Raw genomic sequence first — 20906 nt, 5'->3', positions numbered from 1 at the left:
TGTAAAGAACCTATATGCATAAACCTAAAAATGCAGGCTCTAATATTAATCCTACTTGATTTAACCAATTATTGAATCAAATAATTGACATGGTCCCTTGACAATTTAGGCGAGGGTCAACTAAAATTATTCCCTAAATTAAAAGACCAGTTTGAAATCTAATCTAAAATAGAGGATCTAATATTAATTTAAATAAATTTTATGATTCAAATAATTAAATTGGAACCTCGAGCAAAAGCGAGGACCAAATTAAGAATTCTATTAATTTAATGACTAAATACAAATCAAATAATTAAAAGATTATGGTCTAAATCTAAAAAAGGGGAATCCATCAAGGACTAAATTAAAAGGATATAAACATTAAGGCAATTAAAATATATAAAAGGACTAAAATTAATGTACAAAAAAAGAAGGGTAAAAATAGATAATAAAAATAGTAAATTAAAATAATGAAATTAAATAAATAAAAAGTAAAGGGAAGAAATATAAATGTCCATAAAATTAAATAACAAAAATAAAATAGCAATAAAAATAAAATGTTAACATTTAGTTTTAATATTTAACCTGAACCGTAAATAATGAGAGTCGCACCCCTAGGCGAGTCGTCGCAAGGTCGTACGATATTTCGAACATAAAATAAATAAATAAAAAGATAAATAAAAATTAGTTGTTAATAGAGTCCGGACCATAATAATGGGAGTCGTACCCCGGATCGGGTCACCGCAAGTTCATATATTAATTCAAACAAATTAATAAAAAGAATTAACAATTAGGAGTTAATAGAGTTCGGACCATAATAATGTGGATCGTAGCCTTGATCGGGTTACCATAAGGTCGAATAATAATTCAAACAAATTAATAAAAAGAATTAACAATTAGAAGTTAATAGAATCTGGACAATAATAATATGGATCGTACCTCGGATCGGTCACCACAAGGTCGAATCAAACATCAAATAAATTAATTAAAAAGCGGCTAAAATGAAAAAAAATAAAAAGTCAATGATTAATTTTAAATAAAAAACATACATGGTGACTAAAATAAAAATGACCAGAAAGATATACCAAATTTGAAATATAAAAATGCACACACTTAAATGGCTTTAATGTAGATACTAAAAATAAATTATATTAAACTGTAGGATTAAAATAAAAAAATAGAAAAAAACAGTGAGCAGTTAAAAAAAAATCAAAAATGAAAGAAAATGAAAAATTATAGCTAATTCAGAAATAAATAAAAACCAAACAAGTGGCTAAAATGAAAGCTAGTAAAGTCAGAGGATAAAATTTGAAATGTAAGAACTTTAAATAAGGGCTACAATGCAAAAACACAGCTAATGTTGAAGGTCATGGCTGAAAATATACCAAAATTTTAGTTCTAAATAATCACCTATTCACAAAAATGTAAAATATCATAATAAGGACATACGATTTAAATAAGAATAAAAAAGCATCGATCTCCGCCAGCCACCGTATCGCCACTGTTGTTGGTGTCTGTTTGGTCAAAAGAAATGTAGTCTTAGCAAAAATAATTAAATACTGCTTAAAGTTGAGACTGAAAAATAAAGCATACAAAGGAAATTAAGAGTCCTAGTCGCATGCGGTCTAGTTCTCCTATGTTAATTCTCTACATGTGGTTGGGTTCTAGCAAAGGCTCTCGAGCCATCAATACAACCTGCTAGGGTGATCTCGATTCTGGCCCATTATAGACTTGCAAATAAAATTTGGCTCAGAGGATCACACCACTAAAAGCGTATCTCGGATCTGATATCCGGATATGCAACTTAGGATGCATTCCAGATAACTTTATCAGACCCACACAAAGAAGCCCAATGCTCCTCATGAGATGTGCCATTTCTCCCTACTTAGATAAACCAAAATTGAGCTCGGGTTTAGAGCTATGATATGCAACAATACTAAATATTCATAGAAGTGTAAGCATTAACCAGTGAGAAAATCTTTTTTCACTTTTTTTGAAACAAAAAAATTAACTGTATATTAAAAAAGATCGAACTCGTAATTTCAAAAATCCTAAATATAGGGTAACCCACTCGTGGCTCAACTCTCAAGTTTTTTTAAAAACAAAATTTCCTCAGCGGAGTCACAAAGTTGTCAACACCATTTTTCGCGCGGGGAAAACACAAGTACCAACTTAGGGGTTTTTCTTTGGAAAGGTTTTTGAAATGTGACGAGTCGCCACCAATCATTTAAGATGCGATTAGGACACAATAAAAATGGGTGATTTTAATAAAATATTTTTTTTATCAAAATACCAAGTTTTAGGGTCAGCAAAAATCCAGAAATAAGGTTCGGGAGTCGGTTACGCATGGGGAAGGATTAGCACCCCCACAAGCGCCCAAAAATTGGTACCTAGTTGATTACCCTATATTTAGAATTAAAAATTTTGAGTTTGTACTTTATCTAATTTAAAAGTCATTACGGATGCAAAGTTGAAAAGGGTATTCGTTTATTAATGCCAATAAAATTTGCCCTTAGCATAATTGTGGGATATCAGCTATTGCGCCTAATAACCGGACATTACCTTAATTTTAGAAATCATGATACGGTCTTGTAAAGGACATCGACCTATTTCAGGAATCACCAGTAGTCACCCCCTGAGCATACTTGCGCGAGATATAATATCGAATCCCTAATAAGTGAACATTACGTTAAATTTTAAAATAAAATGTAATCAAATCAATTTTCATTAATCCTAATTAAACTAAGGATATATTAAGGCTTTCTCTAGCTTACCGTGTCAAATTATGATAATTAAAGAGCCTAGAGGCATAAACCTAAAAATGCAGGCTCTAATATTAATCCTACTTGATTTTAACGAGTTATTGAATCAAATAATTGATATGGTCCCTTGCGCATTTAGGCGAGAGTCAACTCGAATTATTCTCTAAATTAAAAGACTAGTTTAAAATATAAAATAAATTATAGCTAATTCAAAAATAAATAAAACACAAAAGAATGTAAAAAATTATACTAAACTGTAGGATTAAAAATAAAAAAATATAAAAAAACAATGAGCAGTTTAAAAAAAGTCTAAAATGTCAGAAATAAATAAAACACAAACAAGTGGCTAAAATGAAAACTAGTAAAGTCAAAGGATAAAATCTGAAACGTAAGAAATTTAAATATAGACTACAATGCAAAAAAAAAGGCTAATGTTGAAGGTCATGACCGAAAATATACCAAAAATTTAGTTCTAAATAATCACATATTCACAAAAATGCAGAATATCATAATAAGAACATACGATTTAAATAAGAATGAAAAGGCATCACAAGGGACTAAAGTGTAAAAACAGGCGAAATATCAAAGGACCTGAAAGACAATAAACTGAAAGTTACCATTGAAACATAAAATAGAAAAATTACGAAATAAGGACCAACATTCTAAATAAATAAGAAATTAATCATAAAATAAGTGACCAAATTATAACTGAAGGAAAAGGCGAGGATTGTGGGAGGGATTAAACCACTAAGACCAAAACACACATCAACAAGGGTGAGAAAAATAACGCCGATTTGGGGTGCTCGGGCAGGTGCCAAAATAACATCGTTTTGGTGTGTCTATACATAGGTGAAATCCCCTTTTTTCTCATTTTCGCTTCACTCTCTCTCTTCACCCTTAATTCTCTCCTTTGTCTCTAAAACTTTTCCAGAAACCGACAATGAACGCCCCCACTGATATCCGCCGACCGCTGCACTATTGCCACTACTGGCGGTCGTTTGGGCCCAAATTTTATGGGAACTCTCGCCTCGATGTCAGGATCTTAAATTGGGCCAAGGTTTTGTGAGATCTGGAATCTAACACCGCGAAAATGTCCAATAGCCTTTTGACTTTTGGTGCCCTATCTACTCCGTCAGTCGTTGGATCAAGGTGATTTCGTAGTATCTGGACTGTCGTCTTTCTTTCTCTCTTCTGACCATTCAAATCTACGAAAGGAGGACCGGTCGAAGATAATTTCTTTATTATATTCTCTATATTTCTTTTTTTGCTTTTGTTTTGCTTGATTTTTCGATCAAAATCGAAAAATAAGAAAAAAATACAATGTTATGGTTTTATTTTAGTTTCGAAAAAAACCCTAAAGAAAAATGACTGCTGGAAAATTTTCTCTTATTGCCTTTCAAACTTCGGGAGAGAGTCTCTGGTACCTTGTTTCATTCAGGGGTTTATGCCCATTTATAGAGAAAGAAAATCATTACAATTTTGTTTTCTTGCTTTCTGTTTTCTGTAGGGAGCGTGAAGTGCTATATGGTGGTGGCATACTGGAGCTGCTTTTTTTTTGCTTGTTGCTAGAGATCGGCAACAACTGATAGGGTGATTGGAGTGGCTACACTAGAGTTAGTTTTAGGTTAGGGTAGGCTCTGGGTCGGGTTCAGTTTGGGCTTCGTGTTGGGTTCTTTTTGGGCTCTGGGTCGGGTTCTGTTTATGGTTTTATTTTGGGGTGGGTTTGGGTTGGACTTGTGGCCTGTTTAGGCTTTGGGTTTTGGTTTGTTTTATTTTGGGGCATGTTTGTATAAAACGAAAAAAATAGTGGAAAAATGGCGATTACATTCTTAAAATACTTTCTACACTGAAATTTATTTTCCAAGTGATGACCATTTACCCTATGCCAGAAAGTGTAGTAGCAGTTAGGGGAGCATGTTCGTGTAGCAATGGTGATTAAGTGGAATTCAACTCTATTTTCATCCCTTTGTTTGAGAGAGGACTGATGTTATAAAGTTTGAATGTTATCTTATTTTTGATGTTATTTTGATTTGAACCTAACATGTTTGATGAAATGTTTCTCCTCGTGGTTTTTTCTTAGACAATGCTTCTATGTGCTGGAGCTTTACTGAGATGATTTTAGAAATAGAGTTATCTTTATGTATACGATCTTGATGATTTTTAGAAATGAAGATTTATTGAGTTTGCAAACTACCTTCTTGCAACGTTGGTATTTTCGAAAGTGAGTTTAGCATATAGAAATGTATGATGCCAATAGTTGTTGCTTTGATTAATATTTGATTAATAGAATTGACGAAAATTGGTTCTATTTGATTAAGTGTTATTAATCATTGTGCATCACATATTTGTGTTGTCACAAACATAATTATGGTAAGAACTACCAAATGTCAACCACATTTATTAATCCATTGATATGGTTGCTCTCCAGAATATTACTACATGACCTGACACTTTCATTCTGATTTTTGTTATTTGCTATAAGCCTTCCACTATTGTGTTCCAACTTTATTATTTCAATTGAGACATACAATTCTAATTTGTGATACATCACAGTCTGTGGATTTGACATCTGATGCTCTTGTAGCATCAACTTTTACTACTTGAATACGATACATATACTTGTTTGACTGAATTTTTGCAGTTCCTCTCGATTGCAAGGTAAAACAATTATTCTTGGTAGCCTTTGTGGCTGCGTTGTGGAGTATTTGGTTAGGGCATAATGAATTTTTGTTTGAGGGCAAATGCAACTCTGTGGAGGATTTGTTGTTTTTACAAAGATTCATGCTTTGATTTGGTTGAAGGCGATCAAAGGTAACCTTCTCATTAACGAGGAGGCATGGTGAACTAATCCGAGTTTCTACATTATTCCTCCTTCTGTATCTTCTTGTTGCAGGCATCCTTCAGGGGGAGACATATGGGTCTTGCAGTGTCTAGCGTGGTTAATGTGGGATTGAGTGGGTGTGGTGGGGTTCTCAAATCTATGTCCAGTGTGGTAACGGCGTTTTTCTCTTTTCCGTGACTGCCAATGTTGTTGATGGTTCCGATGTCCTTGCAATAAAGTTAGCATTATCCATTGTCGAAGAAGACGGTTTTGAGGAGATGAAGTGCTTGGTGGTGGACTCTACCTCTAAAGTTATTTTGTTTTGGATTACTAACCCCCTCTCTCGCTAGAGTCTATTGTGTTGTTGTTTCTGGCTATGGTGTTGCTTATTTGGTTGCAAAGTACTCGGTTTTGAAGGTACTACTTTCAATGTATTGTTTTGTTGTAGAGGTAATCTCTTTGTTTTGCTTTTTTGTAATTGCTTATATCTTGTTCAAGTTTGGTTACCTTGCTCTGCGTAAGTTTGGTGCTATATATATATATAATTTAATTTAATTTTTATTACATGAAATTAAGTTAAAAGAACTCATTCTTATTTTTTACTTTTAAGATAAGTTTTGAATATAAAACATCTTACTTACGTGGTGTCACACATTAATTAGACAGTTGACAAAATTACTTAAATACGATAAATAATGAAAAATAAATAAAATTATAATTTTTGTAATTTCAAAATACATTTTAGTAAAAATAGAAGGATTATTATTTGTTATATTATATCACCATGAATATTATATACAACTCAATCTTGATTCCTACGAACTTGAACTCTTCTTTGTTTCTCCAAACCTTTATGCCAGTGTTGACCTTGTTCAACACAAAACCTTATTTTGCTTCATTCAAACAAGACGCTTTCATCAATAACATTATTATTTGACATGAAGGAGGAAGTACTAGCGACATTGTCTAAATCTCTTAAGTTTTGAGTGTAAAAGCCTTACTTACGCGGTGTCGTACATTAATTAGACATTTGAAAAAATTATTAAAATAGCAACAATTAATAAAAATAATAATAAGAACAATATATTCTAGTAAAAAAGAATTATTATTTGGTATATTGTGTCATCATTAGTAATATCATGTACAATTCAATCTTATTATCAATGGTGATTATATCATTTTGGTCATTTGTCCTTATGATGAATCATACTCTCTTTTTATTTTCAAATTCGTTATGATCAATGGTGATTATGCTCGCGAACTTAAACTCTTCTTTGTTTCTCTTAACCTTTGTGACAATATATGCCTTATTTAACATGAAATCTTATTTTTCTTGATTCAATAAAGATGTTTTCATGGGTAGCATCGTAATTTTGCGAATAAGGTGGAGATATCAACGGTATCGCCTAAAATTGTTAAACATGTAGAATATAAAATTAGAAGCCTTTATCTGTCCTTTCATCAAAATGTTAGTGCTATTGTAAATTTTCATACTTCACTTTCACTAGATTATTTGTACCCTTTTTAATCCTAAGTACTATCAAAATTAGATTTCTTCTCAAATTTGAAACATGTCTCGCATCACCTAATGTTTTAACAAAACCATCTAATATATTAATCTTTAAATTCAAAATTTCTTTAAAGATAATTATGTGATTTTTTTATTCAAAATCAACTTCAATTTCTTATTGAAAATAATTTTTTTTAAGTTAAATATAAAAAATAACCTGGGTATGTGTGTGAACTTTAAGTTTCATCCCCGAAAATCCCTCCAACATACTCAACTAATTCTAGTCGTACGCTTTTAACATGGGATGTTCCAGCTATGTGCCCAAGATGTACACGTCACGTACCAATCTTGGGGACGTAGTAGGTACTCGAAACGACATTAGGTTTCCATACACGTGCAACATAAGTGTGAACAATTCCATCTAATGTTTTTAAACTTATAAGGGGAAAAGGGTATCCAATATTATTAATTACCACAAAAAATAACACCTGAAAATGTCCATTGCAAAGTGCAAGAGAAAAGAAGCAGGAAAAAGAAAGAAATCCTGCGAAAAGCCTTGAGACAGGCAACACCATGCACAAAACCAGAAAAGATGTCACTTTGATGATAGAGCTGAGAGCATCCGATTAGAACAAAAAGAATACTCGACACCTGCAACCAGAGAAGCTGCAACACCATATACAAAAAACGCTTGGCAGAGACAAATAGAGCAATCCATTAAAAATGAGCAGATTTACGAGAGGGAGTTTTAAGAATTCGAACATCTTGAGGGTTTCGAGTGAAATCTAGCACAGAAAGGCATGAACGGGGCCATTTACTTTTTACCCAAAAACCGATCCGCATAAGAGCGAGGTCCAAAACGTGATCACCTGTGAACTTTTTACTATTAAAAATTGTTTCCTTCCAGCACAGCTAAATTGTCCAGAGGAAACATAAAAGAGCTAGAGACCAAACCGGTTTCAAAGAAGGCTTGACAGGAAAATTCATCCAAATGGATATGAAGGAATTGAAATTCCTTGGCATCACTAATAAGAAATCCCATACCTGCACCACTTAGACCAAATGTTCCATGAAAAAAGGCAGTGCAATAGAAGGTGACTTATCGATTCGGCCTCTTTGGAGGAGAAAATGCAGAGGGAGTTTACACTCGCAACAACACCGTGCTTTGCGAGTTCAACAGAGGTAGGGATTCGGCCATGGACCGCTTTCCATAAGAAGGATTCAACTTTAGGTGGGGCAAGGGTAACCCAAATAAGCTTGCAGAAACGATTGGGACAGATCATAAAAGAGCTTTGGATAGTACAGCCCTTTAGACGAGGCTTTCCACACGATTTTATTGATTTGTTTGCGAAAAAGAGGCCATGTTTACGGTTTTAAAAAAGTTCTCCCCTAATGAAAATTCCCACTGAAAGAGAGGCCTTCGAATTTCTATATTTCACTGCCAAACCCCGTTAGACTTGATCCCAAATTCATGGACATTACCAGATATTTTTTAGAGCTAAACTAAAAATACGGAGAAATGAAACTCTGAGGGAATCAACATCAGCCCAGGGGTCATTCTAGAAATCAATATATTTTCCTTTTCCGAGGACGTGACCGATGTTTTTTCACAAAGAGATCCTTCGGATTGGAAAGAAGGCGGGTTATGTTTCGCCAAATCCACGAGTACTTTCTGCCAAGAGTGTCATAGGGAAGTAAAGCTTGATGATTGTATCCATATTTCTCATTGATTACCTTTCTCCAAAGACAATTCGATTCTCTGCCAAATAGCCACACTCATTTGTTTAATATGGACCTCTTTCTTACCTTAAGATCAAAGAATCTCAACCCACCATACTTCTTTGATTTGCATAGTTTTTCCCACTTTAACCAATGAATACCTCTTCCATTACATAAACCCTAACTGAATTTGGCGACGAGTTTGTTAAGGGCGTTAGGCACCCCTTTGTCTGTTTAACTGAATTTGGCGATGAGTTTGGTCCAGCGTTTTTAGATGGTCAACAACTGTATCGGGTCTTTTCTGTTTAAGTTCCCTTTGTCTTTGTTCTCTTTGCGTGTATTTATCGTGACTTGGTGTTTTCTTTTCTTTTCCCTTATTAGGCTTAAGAGAGTTTTTAACGAGACATTGCACCAAGTAAATTCATTTTAATAAAATTCTTTTTGCGGATCAAAAAATAAAAGATATGTACCCAAGTTGTACACGTCACGTACCCTTCTTGAGGACATATTAGGTACTTGAAACGACATTGGGTTTCCCAACTCATGCAACATAGGTTTGAACAATCCCATCTAAAATATTATTTTTTATTATAACAATATTTCTGACTTTACAAGAGGGTTTATATTCCACGTAAAACTAATCATGCATACATGGATTTGTACATTACAAACAAGTTATGATTGTTAATTGAAAATTGTTAATAAAGTCAAGAATCCATTCATCACTTACCATAGAGTATTCACCCCAAGGACCCTGAAGTTCACAATTTGAACTTAGTGCTATGTATCTAAGATTTCAACATTTCCCCGCCTTTTCTCTATCAAAGTACTCTAAAATCTTATAAGTCCGCTCCCTCGCATAAAATCATGCTTTTGTCCCTAGATGAACCCTTGCATTTGGATTAGTGGTTGACACATTTTGAGTTACCCAAAATTCGGATTGAGTGTCCAAATATGTTTGGATGATCATGATCCAATGTTCATGTCCAAATATGTGTCTGATGAAAGTGTCCAACTCGATTATGATAATCAAAAGTCTAGCTTATATTATTTTCCGCAAAGCAATAGTATTATTGACATTATAATGAAGCCAAACAATGTCATAATAAAGCTAAAATGGCAATACATGTGAAAAGCATCACGCTGAGAAAAATCTGACCATACGCAGAAATCACTCGATAAGATTGCTTAAAATAAGAGTCATCTGCCCTCCGAATACTATCACACAAAGATACATGCCAAACTCCTTATGAATCAACAAGAACGTTTGCTAACCTTGAAGAATATAGCTCGATTCATCAGTCAACACACCATCATCACAACACGATTTCAAAGCATTAGATAACCGTCGATTGTAAAAACTCATATTAACATACAAATCTTCTTGATATTTGAATCAATCTCAATAACCACAACACCACTCCAACTCCAACGCTGCAATCGAAATTGCTAAAGACTCCCACAACCTAGTGTACAATTATTGAGCTTGCTTCACCCACCAAGAGTTCTACCAACTGTTTATATTCTCATAGAATGCTTTTAACACACATCTTCATGATATAAATTAGACCCTCCATCCACATCATTTTGCCTCCAAAAGCTTTTAATTTACGAGCAAGTCATAAAAATAACATTGCACCTTCAGTAAAGATTGTCCATAGACTTTCAACTAACTTGTCAAAGACACAACAAAATCGTTACCAAAAATCTATTACTGTATATCCCAAACCTATTATTGGACCCATGAAAGAAAATTTTCTTAATAAGGTGCATGATTTTCGTATTTTAAGGAGCAAAGTTCAAACTCGGTTTAACAAATCAAGCAAAAAATTAAAAAGGAAAGTGGAGTGTAGATATGTTTAGTTTGTTATGATGTTATTGTCTGGAATGAGAATTCGATGAAAACTTGGATTTATACTGTATTTGGGATTGTGTATAGGGAGCATACGTAGGTGTTTGTTCACAACAGCACGTGCCTAGATACATGAAGAACATTGATAAGTTCAAGGCTAAAGGAATCAACTCTGTAATTTTTTTTTCCGTTAATGTCCATATGATATGAATGCTAGGGAAAGGAAACTGAGAGCTACAGATGTGGTAAGTCATTCCAAGTTAACAATGTATTGTATGATTTCTTCCTTATGTTGTTTAGTTTATCGTTGAAAGGTCTATATTATTCTTGGGATTTATCAAAAAAAAAAATTGTACTACAGATTATTAGATATCTTTCAGTGGTGATGTAGTGATTATCTCTGTGCACTAGAAGGATACTCAGTCTTTAGAATCACAAACTTTGTCAAATATTTAACATTATGGAGCCATAGAATTGTGTAATTCGTACGTACATGCATACATAAATCAAATATGAATATGAAATTTTGAATTGAAGAATATAAATAAGTTATATTTCTTCTGTTCTGTTACTAGCAAGAATTGAAAGAAAGCGTGTGACAAAGCAATGGTTTTGGGCCTTTGGCAGGCAAAATAACAAGTAACGAACCCAATAGGAAGCAATTCAACATTTTCCACGAAATTGTTAGTGTAATCTTATACATTACACCGAGATTAACACGATCTGAACTGGATGCTATGTTGCTAAGATTTCAGCATTTCCCCTTGACTTTTTCCGTTTAAGTGAATTATTGTGTCTGTGAGCCAAACTTTAAACACTTATTTTTTCATGTTAAATTACATATAATATAATACAAACTCCAATAACAAATGGTTTAAGCCCTCAATTTTTAGTGAAAAAAATCAATTAAGACACTATTTTTTGTACTAAATTGAGCCATTAATATAGTAAATTTCATAGATTAAGTCATTTGATTTACAGTTTATGTCATTGATCGCCATTTTATTTATGTGGTCGTTAATTTTAACGAGGTTCGGCAATGTGCTTACGTCCTCGGTGCCTAGGCGGCGCTAGAAATTTTTTATTCAATATCTCATAGGTTTAGGTTACATCTCTATTTATAATAGAAAACCCTGGTATATAATTACAAAATTAACCATGTATCATATATCCTGCCCCTTAGAAAACATTCAATGTGGGTTGGGTTACCTTACTTCTTTAACAACTTGAAACATTCAATAAGTCCAAACAAGCTTGAACTTGTCTGTCGTAACTGGCATGGTGAGCATATCAGCGGCATTCTCATCAGTATGTACCTTCTGAAACAAAACCTCTCTATATGCAACCAACTCTCTAATCTTTTGAAAACGTACATCAATATGCTTAGTTCTAGCACGATATACCTGATAGCCAAGTGAATAGCACTTTGATTGTCGCAAAGCAACTGAACTCCACCTTGCTGAACAACCAACTCCTTCACTAAACCAGTGAGCCATAAAGCTTCTTTTGCAGCTTCAGCCGCTGCCATGTATTCATCTTCAAATGTAGATAGTGCCACAACAGATTGAACAGTAGACTTCCAACAAATAGGTCCTCCACCAAGAGTAAAAACATACCCTGTCGTAGATCTTCTATTATCTAAGTCACCTGCATAGTCTGAATCCACATATCCTACAACCAAAGGATTATCCCTCCGACTACCAAAAATAATTCCATTTCCCATAGTACCCTTTAAATATCGAAAGATCCACTTGACTGCTTCCAAATGTTGCTTACCAAGTTTGACATGTACTTACAAACTTGACTAACAACATGAGCTAAATCAGGACGAGTACATACCATTGCATACATCAAGCAGCCAACAACATTAGAATACGAAACCTTCTCCATATCTTTAGCTTCCTTATCTATCATAGGGCATTGTTCTGATGAGAGCTTAAAGTGGTTCGCTGATGGAGTGCTAACTGGTTTTGTGCTGCTCATCGCAAACCTTTCTAGCATTTTCTCAACATAACCCCGTTGAGATAGCCACAATTTCCTTCAGTCTCTCTCCCTATAAATTTCTATTCTAAGAATTTTCTTTGCAGCACCTAAATCTTTCATATCAAATTCCTGACTCAATAAGGTTTTCAAATCGATAACATCATCCATGTTCTTCGCAACAATCAACATATCATCAACATACAGTAACAGAAAAATAAAATAACCACCATCAAGGCTCTTAACATAGACACAACAATCATATTCACACCGGTTGTAGCTAATCGTAATCATATAGGAGTCAAACTGTTTATACCACTGTCTCGGAGACTGTTTTAACCCATATAAAGATTTCTTCAATCTGCAAACTAAATGCTCATTTCCAGGTTGAGTGAAACCTTTAGGCTGCTGCATGTAGATCTACTCCTCTAAATCACCATACAAAAAAGCAGTTTTAACATCCACCTACTCTAAATGCAAATCCCAACTAGCCACCAATGCAAGTACTGCTCGGATTGAAGTGTGCCTGACCACAGGAGAAAAAATTTCATCATAATTAACTCCTTTCAGCTGTGAAAACCCTTTGCTACCAAGCGAGTCTTGAACTTCTCCCCCTCTTTTTCTGTTACTACTGGTTTCTTCTTATACACCCATTTGCAACCAATCAACTTCTTACCCTCAGGAAGGGGAACTAACTCCCATGTACGATTGTGATTCAAAGACTTCATCTCCTCAACCATGGAAGCCATCCATTTGTCGTTTTCCTGACTAGTAACTGCTTCATGAAAAGTAACCGGATCATCACTACTAACAGTAAGTGCAAAAGAGACCAAGTCTTCAAAACCCAATCTGTTCGGAGGCTTTATATTCGTCCTTCTCACCCTGTCTCTAGCGAGACTATAATCCTGCAAATCATCTGTAGCATAACCACCAGAAGTCGGTTGAGAAGTTTCTATTTTCTCAACTGGAAACTGCTCAAAATCTAACACTGTCGTTTCTGCCTTCTGCTGCAACATAGACTGTTCATCAAAAGCAACATCTCTACTGATCACAATTTCATCGCAACTGGATCTCAGAACTTGAATCCTTTGACACATTTCTTGTAACCCAGAAAAATGCACTCTTTCGATTTTGCATCAAGTTTGGATCTCTCACCAGCAGGTACATGCACATAAGCAGGACAACAAAAAATCCGTAAGTGATAAAAACTAACTTCATGACCAGTCCATACCTCTTCTGTAACTTTCCCAGCCAATGGTGCCTTTGGTGATCTATTGATAAGATAACACTCCATGTTAACAGCATTAGCCTAGAAGTGTTTGGGAAGCCCCATATTCAACCGTAAACATCTGGCTCTTTCATTCAATGACCTGTTCATCAACACCATTCTTCTGTTGTGGTGTCTTGCGCACTGTAAAATGCCTCTTAATCCTGTGCTCCTTACAGAAGTTTAGAAACTGTGTATCTGTGTACTCCGTACCATTGTCAGACCACAAACACTTGATTTTTTTTCCTGTTTGGTTTTCTACCTCAGCTTTCCACAGCTTGAACTTCTCAAAAACGTTGGACTTCTATTTCAAAAAATACATCCAAACTTTCAATGAAAAATCATCAATAAAGTAACATAGTACCTAAATCAACCCAAAGACGATATCGTGGAAGGTCCCCATACATTAGAATGCACATAATCAAGAATCCCTTCAGTTGTGTGCTTCGCAGTCTTGAAACGAACTTTAGTCTGTTTACCAAGAACACAATACTTGCAAAAATCGAGCTTACAACTTTTAACACCATGCAACAGATTTCTTTTATGTAATTCAGCCATACCACGTTCACTAAGATGAGCAAGACGCATATGCCACAGTTTGGTAGTATCATCACAGGACTCAACAGAATGAACTCCACCTACAACGATACTCCCTAATAATCTGTAAATATTCCCTACAGTCATCTTTACTTTCATCACAGTCAAAGCTCCTTTAACAATCCGAATGGTTTCCCTATCCTCGTCAGCCTTAGGGATAAAACCATTCTTGTGCAAAGTGCCCAAATAAATCAAATTCTTCTTCAAATCTGGGATATGTCGAACACCACTCAACGTCTGAACAGAGCCATTATACATCTTAATTCTGACCTCACCAATACTAACAATAAAGCAACATCAATCATCATCCAAATAAACAGAACCAGAATTAACCGACCTGTATGTCAAAAACCATTCCCTATTTGGCGTGATGTGATAAGAACATCCAAAAATCAAAAATCCAAACATCCGTCAATTGAGTCGTTGAAATAGAGAGCATATCACCCTCATTGCAATCAGAATTGTCATCCTCGACCACATTCACAGACTAGGATGAATCATCATGCTTCTCATCAGTCTTTTTTTTCAACTTCGGACAGTCTCGCTTCATATGTCCCACCTCTTTGCACTTGTAACAGTGAATTGTCTTCTTATCCCTAGATTTGGATATGGAATTCTGCTTGCTAAACCCTGCCTTCTCTGGCTTCCGTCCACGGTCTCGATTACCCTTGACATATAAGATATCTGCTTGAGAAATTTCCCCTGTATTCTGCTTCCGCTGGTTGTGAGCCAACAAGGCTACATTAATCTCCTCAACGTTGATAGTCTCTTTCCCATATGTAAGAGTAGTCACCATGTCCTCAATTTCTGTTTTAGGACAAATGCAACTCTGTGGAGGATTTGTTGTTTTTACAAAGATTCATGCTTTGATTTGGTTGAAGGTGATCAAAGGTAACATTCTCATTAACGAGGAGGCGTGATGAACTGATCCAAGTTTCTACATTATTCCTTCTTCTGTATCTTCTTGTTGCAGGCATCTTTCAGGGGGAGACATATGGGTCTTGCAGTGTCTAGCGTTGTTAATGTGGGATTGAGTGGGTGTGGTGGGGTTCTCAAATCTCTGTCTAGTGTGGTAAGGGCGGTTTTCTCTTTCCCGGGATTTCCAATATTGTTGATGGTTCCGATGTCCTTGTAATAAAGTTAGCATTATCCACTGTCGAAGAAGATGGTTTTGGGGAGATGAAGTGCTTGGTGGTGGACTCTACCTCTAAAGTTGCTTTGTTTTAGATTACTAACCCCCTCTCTCACCCATAGTCTATTGTGATGTTATTTCTGGCTATGGTGTTGGTTATTTGGTTGCAAAGTACTCAGTTTTGAAGGTACTTTTGATGTATTGTTTTGTTGAAGAGGTAATCTCTTTGTTTTGCTTTTTTGTAACAGCTTATGTCTTGTTCAAGTTTGGTTACCATGCTCTGCGTAAGTTTGGTGTTATATATATATATATAATTTAATTTAATTTTAATTACATGAAATTAAGGTAAAAGAACTCATTTTTATTTTTTACTTTTAGGATAAGTTTTGAATATAAAACATCTTACTTACGTGGTGTCACACATTAATTAGACACTTGAAAAAATTACTTAAATACGATAAATAATGAAAAATAAATAAAATTATCATTTTGTAAGAGAAAATAACTTCAGTGACCGAAAATGACTTATAATATATGATTTTAACCAACTTTTTTTGGATTCGCATAAACAACTAACAAATTCGTAACGCCAACTCCTATTTCGCAACACAGTTTCCAAATTCGCAACTCAAACATGAAAATTTTCGCAACGCGAATTTCATTTTCGCAACGCAAATTTCGCAAATAGAATTCGCCAATTTTGCAACTCAATTAGCGATATAGGTAAACACGGTAGAAAAAATCCGATCAAAAATCCGAATTCGCCAATTTGAAAACTGAGTTGCGAATTTGGCAAATTCGTGTTGCGAAATGTAAAATCTCGCCTCTTAAAGAAAAAATCATTTCAACAGTTCGTTTGTTTGGTTAAAGTTAAATGAACGAACGAACGAACGAACAAACAAACATAAACATACCCTCGTTCGTGTTTGTTCAATTCATTTACAGGCATAGGTTTAGCTGAGTGATTCACAATGCGAATTTCTTTTTTGCAAGGCTAATTACCAATATAGGTAAACACAACTATTTGCAACGTGAATCTCATTTTCGCAACGCGAATTTTGCAAATCGAATTTGCTAATTTCACAACTCAATTAGTGATATAGATAAACACGGTAGAAAAAATCCGGTCAAAAATCCGAATTCGCCAATTTGAAAACTGAGTTGCGATTTTGACAAAATCTTGTTGCGAATTGTAAAATATCGCCTCTTAAAGAAAAAAGCATTTCGACAGTTCGTTTGTTTGGTTAAAGTTAAACGAACGAACGAACGAACATGAACATACCCTCGTTCGTGTTTGGTCAATTCATTTACAGTCGTAGGTTTAGCTGAGTGATTCATACGTGGACTTAGCAACTGGGATGTCCCAGTTTGAAAACCACTCCAGTGCATTTTATGTCCTTTAATTTTTTCTTTAAGAGGCGAGATTTTACATTTCGCAACACGAATTTTCCAAATTTACAACTCAGTTTTCAAATGGTCGAATTCATATTTTTTACCCAATTTTTTCTACCGTTTTTACCTATATAAGTAATTGAGTTTCGAAATTGGCGAATTTGATTTGTGAAATTCGCATTGTGAAAATGAAATTCCATTGCGAATAGTTGTGTTTACCTATATCGGTAATTAGCGTTGCGAAAATTTCCATGTCCGAGTTGCAAATTTGGAAACTGTGTTGCAAAATAGGAGTTCGCGTTGCGAATTTGTTGGTTATTCTTACAAATCCAAAAAAAAGTTGGTTAAAATCACATATTATAAGGCATTTTCGGTTACTGAAGTTATTTTTTCTTTTTGTAATTTCAAAATACATTTTAGTAAAAATTATTTGTTATATTATACCACCATGAATATTATGTACAACTCAAATCTTGATTCCTACGAACTTGAACTCTTATTTGTTTCTCCAAACCTTTATGCCAATGTTGGCCTTGTTCAACACGAGACCTTATTTTGCTTCATTCAAATAAGACGCTTTCATCAATAGCATTATTATTTGACACAAAGGAGGAAGTACTAGCGACATCATCTAAATCTCTTAAGTTTTCAGTGTAAAAGTCTTACTTACGTGGTGTCGCACATTAATTGGACATTTGGAAAAATTATTAAAATAGTAACAATTAATAAAAATAATAATAAGAACAATATATTTTAGTAAAAAAGAATTATTATTTGGTATATTGTATCATCATTAGTAATATCATGCACAATTCAATCTTATTATCAATGGTGATTATATCTTTTTGGTCATTTGTCCTTGTGGTGAATCATACTCTCTTTTTATTTTCAAATTCACTATGCTCGTGAACTTAAACTCTTCTTTGTTTCTCTGAACTTTTATGACAATATATGCCTTATTTAACATGAAATCTTATTTTTCTTGATTCAATAAAGATGTGTCATCAGTAGCATCGTAATTTTGCCAAGAAGGTGGAGATACCAACGATATCGCCTAAAATTGTTAAACATGTAGAACATAAAATTAGAAGCCTTTCTCTGTCCTTTCATCAAAATGTTAGCGCTCTTGCAAATTTTCATACTTCACTTTCACTAGATTATTTGTACCCTTTTTAATACTAAGTGCTATCAAAATTAGATTTCTTCTCAAATTTGAAACATGTCTCACATCACCTAATTTTTTAACAATCCCATCTAATATATTAATCTTTAAATTCAAAATTTCTTATTCAAAATCAACTTCAATTTCTTATTCAAAATTATCATTATTATTTTTTAAGTTAAATATAAAAAATAACTTGGGTATGTGTGTGAACTTTAAGCGTCGTCCCCGAAAATCCCTCCAACGTACTCAACTAATTCTAGTCGTACGCTTTCAACATGGGATGTTCCAGCTATGTACCCAAGATGTACACATCACGTAACAATCTTGGGGACGTAGTAGGTACTTGAAACGACATTAGGTTGCCATACACGTGCAACATAAGTGTGAACAATTCCATCTAATATTTTTAAACTTATAAGGGAAAAAGGGTATCCATATTATTAATTACCACAAAAAATAACACCTGAAAATGTCCATTGCGAAGTACAACAGAAAAGCAGGAAAAAGAAAGAAATCCTGCGAAAAGCCTTGAGACAGGCAATACCATGCACAAAACCAGAAAATATGTCACTTCGATGATACAGCTGAGAGCATCCGATTAGAACAAAAAGAATACTCGACACCTTCAACCAGAGAAGCTGCAACACCATATACAAAAAATGCTTGGCAGAGACAAACAGAGCAATCCATTAAAAATGAGCAGATTTACGAGAGGGAGTTTTAAGAATTCGAACATCTTGAGGGTTTCGAGTGAAATCTAACACAGAAAGGCATGAACGGGGCCATTTACTTTTTACCGAAAAATCGATCCGCATAAGAGCGAGGTCCAAAACGTGATCAGCTGTGAACTTTTTACTATTAAAAATTGTTTCCTTCTAGCACAGCTAAATTGTTCAGAGGAAACATAAAAGAGCTAGAGACCAAACCGGTTTCAAAGAAGGCTTGACAGGAAAATTCATCCAAACGGATATGAAGGAATTGAAATTCCTTGGCATCACTAATAAGAAATCCCATACCTGCACCACTAAGACCAAATATTCCATGAAAAGAGGCAGTGCAAGAGAAGGTGACTTATCGATTCGGCCTCTTTGGAATAGAAAATACAGAGGGAGTTTACACTCGCAACAACACCACGCTTTGCGAGTTCAACAGAGCTAGGGATTCGGCCATGGACAGCTTTCCATACGAAGGATTCAATTTAGGTGGGGCAAGGTTAACCCAAATAAGCTTGCAGAAATGATTGGGACATATCATAAAAGAGCTTTGGACAGTACAACCCTTCAGACGAGGCTTTCCACACGATTTTATCGATTTGTTTGCGAAAAAGAGGTCATGTTTAAGGTTTTAAAAAAGATCTCCCCTAAAGAAAATTCTTCATCCCTAGATGAACCCTTGCATTTGGATTAGTGGTTGACATATTTTGAGTTACCCGAAATTCGGATTGAGTGTCCAAATATGTTTGGATAATCACGATCCAATGTTCATGTCCAAATATGTATCTGATGAAAGTGTCCAACTCGATTATGATAATCAAAAGTCTAGGTTATATTGCAGCTTCAGTAAAGATTATCCATAGACCTTCAACTAACTTGTCAAAGACACTACAAAATCGTTACCAAAAATCTATCACAGTAGATACCAAACCTATTATTGGACCCATGAAAGAAAATTTTCCTATGAAAATAGCTCACATAACCGTAAGATACAAAAGAATGATTCAAGTTTTCAGTGCAACAAGAACAATAGATTAGAGGCATACCATCAGATTAAGGTCAAAGTCTGGATTATATAAGGTGCATGATTTTCGTATTTTAAAGAGCAAAGTTCAAACTCGGTTAAAAAAATCAAGCAAAAAATCAAAAAGGAAACTGGAGTGTAGATCTGTTTAGTTTGCTATTTCTGACGTTATTGTCTGGAATGGGAATTCGATGAAAACTTGGATTTATTCTGTATTTGGGATTGTGTATAGGGAGCATACGTAGGTGTTTGTTCACAACAGCACGTTCCTAGTTACATGAAGAACATTGATAAGTTCAAGGCTAAAGAAATCGACTCTGTAATTTGTGTTTTCGTTAATGATCCTTATGCTATGAATGCTTGGGAAAGGAAACTGAGAGCTAAAGATGTGGTAAGTCATTCCAAGTTAACAATGCATTGTATGATTTCTTCCTAATGTTGTTCAGTTTATCGTTGAAAGGTCTATATTATTCTTGGGATTTATCAAAAAAAAAATCGTACTACAGATTATTAGATATATTTCAGTGGTGATGTAGTGATTCTCTCTGTGCACTAGAAGGATACTCAGACTTTAGAATCACAAACTTTGTCAAATCATTAACATTATGGAGCCATAGAATTGTATAATTCATACGTACATGCATACATAAATCAAATATGAATATGAAATTTTGAATTGAAGAATATAACTAAGTTATATTTCTTCTGTTCTGTTACTAGCAAGAATTGAAAGAAAGCGTGTGACAAAGCAATGGTTTTGGGCCTTTGGCAGGCAAAATAACAAGTAACGAACCCAATAGGAAGCAATTCAACATTTTCCACGAAATTGTTAGTGTAATCTTATACATTACACCGAGATTAAGTCATTATTGTATCTGTAAGCCAAACTTGAAACACTTCTTTATTCATGTTAAATTACATATAATATAATACAAACTCCAATAACAAATGGTTTAAGCCCTCAATTTTTAGTGAAAAAAATCATTTAAGACG

General features: G+C 34.5%; 1 protein-coding gene across 1 annotated transcript in view; it reads left to right on the top strand.

The window, feature by feature from the left end:
- The first annotated feature begins 15281 nt into the window (after positions 1–15281).
- LOC120155722 (glutathione amide-dependent peroxidase-like) overlaps positions 15282–20906 on the top strand; it is a 30296-nt gene continuing 24671 nt past the window's right edge. The window contains exons 1-3 of the mRNA XM_039167207.1: positions 15282–15368; positions 15461–15559; positions 20146–20304. Coding sequence (XP_039023138.1) covers positions 15282–15368; positions 15461–15559; positions 20146–20304 — 345 coding nt within the window. The remainder of the gene's footprint in view (positions 15369–15460; positions 15560–20145; positions 20305–20906) is intronic.

This window comes from Hibiscus syriacus, unplaced genomic scaffold (assembly GCF_006381635.1).
Source record: "Hibiscus syriacus cultivar Baekdansim isolate YM2019G1 unplaced genomic scaffold, ASM638163v2 tig00111206_pilon, whole genome shotgun sequence".
In the NCBI taxonomy this organism is placed as follows: Eukaryota; Viridiplantae; Streptophyta; class Magnoliopsida; order Malvales; family Malvaceae; genus Hibiscus; species Hibiscus syriacus.
The sequence above is the reverse complement of the archived record's forward strand: the minus strand, read 5'-3'. Positions and strand labels throughout refer to the sequence as shown.